Here is a 3,534-nt window from a genome sequence, read left to right on the forward strand (position 1 = left end):
ATATATATATATATATATACATATATATACATATATACATATATACATATTTGGCTGGTGGCAAACTTCCTAAAATAATAGCTGGCTGTTCCTTGTGTTTCCAATCGTTGTGCTAAGCTAATAGGCCACATCATATTTACCATACAAACATGGGAGTGGCATCAATATTAGTGTAAAACTCTCGGCAACAAACAGAATTACTGTATTACCCAACATTTCTAACTCCTCCTTTAAAATTACTTTTATATTTGTTGTAGGTTGTAGTAGATTGCATGTATTTATTAATTCAATTTATTTATTATTTATTTAAAAGGATTTATTATTTTACGCTGTATATATGTTTTTCTTGCCATTTTTATTTATGTCATAATATAACAAATTGAAAAGGGAAAAGGAAATTGAACAGGTAATATATTCATGTATTGAGGACTTGTCTTACAAGAAAAAAAGGCATGGTAATTTCACTCTGAGCTATGTTTTTGGGACTACTGCGGATGTCAGTTATAACGCCACATGTGGGACTCAACACCTTTTTAGAGTCGGCTAGCATTCTACGTTGCAACACCATGTCCATATGGATCACCTGGCTACTGTAGTGTCCACTGAGGAGGAAGGACACACTTTTTCTCACACTCTAATCAACTCGTCCGGCGTGTGAGTATGCAGCGTCTGACACGGTGTAATGTCTGAGGGACGGGATCCAACCATCAATTTTGGAGGTGTAAAAGAAAATTAGCATAATGAACAGTGTGGTGAACTACTAATTCATGGGACTAATGAAGTACTATTAATTATGACTTGAGTAATGACTAATGTATTGCTTTTCATGCTTGTCAGGATGGAAGACATCAACATGTGCTGATGTGTACATTTTCGTTAGGGTCCTAAATGAGTAGCCATGTCTGAAATACTTGTTAACTTTATACTTTACACTGAGGTGACCATATTTTGATTTCCAAAAAAGAGGCCTCTAGGCCCGGTCTTGAAACACAAATTCAGATAGGCTTCTCAGAGGTTGATGAACATGGTTTATTATGCCTCAATGGCATAAAAATAACTTGTGTAAAAAAATAAAATATGTTACAACCTGTAACAAAATAATAGCTCTTTCAAATAAATAAACAAATAAATATGTTGTTCCTGGTGTAGGTTTAATTGTGTTGTGTTGTAGTGTAATTACTTTGATAGAGGACACTGTACCTTCAACCTCCAGTTCTGCTTTGGACTCTCCGCCGTTAGTGAACACGTAATACATTCCGATGTCCTCCTTAGTAGCTTCATTTATAATCAAGATGTGCCTCTTGCCATCCTTTTTAAACCTGTACTTTGAACCTGCTGTTTCTCTGTTCAGCTCGACTCCATCCTTCATCCTGAGGAGACAAACACACGCATGCTTCAGTGACACTCCAACACACACAGATGGGAGGAAGAGCTGATAGACACGTCTGCAAGGGTCTACATGGCTACAGCCTTCAGGGATCACAAGGCTTCATTTGGCATTTACTGTGTGAATGTTGCTGTTATTACCTCAACTGAATATGCTTTGTGCTCATGGTGAATAATCTACTACTTGAAATCTTGCAAGTCTTTGGGCCCTATCTTGCACCCGGTGCCGCGCAACGCAAACCTGACGCAAGTGCCCTCCCTGCCCACATCTGTGCACCCATGGGCGTGCTGGTTTTACAGGGAGGTGTGTTCAGGTGAATTCTTGGCGTGTTGCTATCTTGAGGCAGCGGGAAGTGATCGTGCCATTGACCGACAAAAACCTGGTCAGTAACGAAGCTTTTTTTTTTTTTTTGAACAATACACCTAGGCTTATGCACAATGCGCGCACACTATGATTGTTACACACACAGGGAAGCGCAGCAGCACATAAACATGCAAAATATTACATATAAAACTATTACGGTACAATCCGCCAAGGTTTTGTAGGATTTGTAAACCAGACAATAATCTGACCACACAGATTATTAAATGATAATGCATGATATACTGGCTCACCATTTGACGTTGGCTCCCTCCTCGGACACTTCCACCTCAAACTCCACCTTCTCTCCCACCACGGTGTGAACGTCATCCAGCAGCTTAGTGATGGTGACTGGAGGCTCTGGAGACAAAAACGCAACGCTTTGAGTCAAACTTTGAAACAGCATACTGAGTGATACTGAGTCATCAACAAACCGTACCACAATATTATGTGAATCACTTCTGTACACTGTTCTGTACACTGTACCTATCTAAATCACCGGAGTAAAACTGACAAGGAACATGAGCGGGGGATGAAAGCGGTGTGGTGGATGAACAGAGCTGGAAGGTATCAGTGCATGAGTAAAGTGAGTAAGGCTTTTTTTTTGTACAGGACACAAAACAACAAGAATGGTAATTGTTGGAATTCAAGCACATGCAAAGTCTTAATTTCAAGCACAATAACGTGGAAATGCACCTTACTCAAACGGGATATAATTCCACATAATGTGAGATTGTCTATCTGTGAGATTGTGTCAGGACAATATTAGTATGTTAGGGTTGTAGATAGTTCAATTTAATTGAGAACTCCGAGCATTATGCAATTAAAAATGAACAAAATGAGATGTAAAAGACTTTCGTCTGATGTACATGGAATTCATTAGACATTATCATCAATTAGAACTTCAATAATCCGGTTATTAATTTGAATATTTTAATAGTAATAATAAATTTCTTGACAAAACTGTTTTGAGTCAAAATCACTGTAATTCAGGTGTTTTTGTAGTCTTCCCTCCTCTGTGAATTGGTGGTAGGTGGCATGTATATTAATGTTCTCAAACACACCTAAGAGCATGTGCATGCCCTTTTTTTAGAATAATACACTCCCAAACTACTTATCAATGCCACCAAACCCTACCTTCTTGTAGAGGTGGAAGATACCTCAAGTCTCCTGAGGAGGTGGGAGTCACGTTGTGTAACCACATGGTGTTATGCTCGACGCTCTGCTAGCCTCAGCTATTTGTCATCGTCAGCATCCAGTCCCTCTCTGGACGTCTCAATTCTCTTCAACCTCAGCTGAAGAGCCCACAGTCACAGCACCACAGAGACATGTGCAATGTGACTGCGGCCCTCACAATGAGATGAGCTTGATGTCTACAGCGTGATTTGTGGTTTCTCTGCGTAAAACCCATAGACTGAGAAGTGGACAAAGCCTCCGGGTCTAATAAGTAAAGCCAATGCGGAATTGCCTTAAACCTGTATTCTATCTAATTTCCAGCAGGGATCATCTCCACTGGCTCCAAAAAGAAGTCAGATTATATAGTAGTTTATAAGAAAATAGTCTTGGATTGCTAGACCTTCCTCCACAGAGCTGCGAAGGAGGGTATGGCTAGTCCCACACAGCATTGGGATGGGAGGAAAACTCTGGTTTATTGTTGGCATTTTGTTAAACCAATCACAATCGTCTTGATCGGCGCTCATGGGAAGGATTTTGTTTTGGTCAGACGTTTTCATTTAAAAGTTATTTTAGTCGCGCAAATGAAAACTCAGATTGGACAGATAGTCTAG

At 39.7% G+C, this 3,534-nt stretch overlaps 1 protein-coding gene across 11 annotated transcripts in view; it reads right to left on the reverse strand.

Annotated features, from left to right (window-relative positions):
* The window catches only part of mybpc2a (myosin binding protein Ca), a 68,353-nt gene that overhangs the window by 17,357 nt on the left and 47,462 nt on the right, over positions 1 to 3,534 (reverse strand). For all 11 annotated transcript variants that reach the window (XM_032537638.1, XM_032537629.1, XM_032537637.1 and 8 more), the window contains 2 exons: positions 2,002 to 2,107; positions 1,201 to 1,370 (listed from right to left, as the gene is read on the reverse strand). In XM_032537638.1, coding sequence (XP_032393529.1) covers positions 1,201 to 1,370; positions 2,002 to 2,107 — 276 coding nt within the window. The remainder of the gene's footprint in view (positions 1 to 1,200; positions 1,371 to 2,001; positions 2,108 to 3,534) is intronic.

This window comes from Etheostoma spectabile, chromosome 15 (genome assembly GCF_008692095.1).
Source record: "Etheostoma spectabile isolate EspeVRDwgs_2016 chromosome 15, UIUC_Espe_1.0, whole genome shotgun sequence".
Taxonomy (NCBI): Eukaryota; Metazoa; Chordata; class Actinopteri; order Perciformes; family Percidae; genus Etheostoma; species Etheostoma spectabile.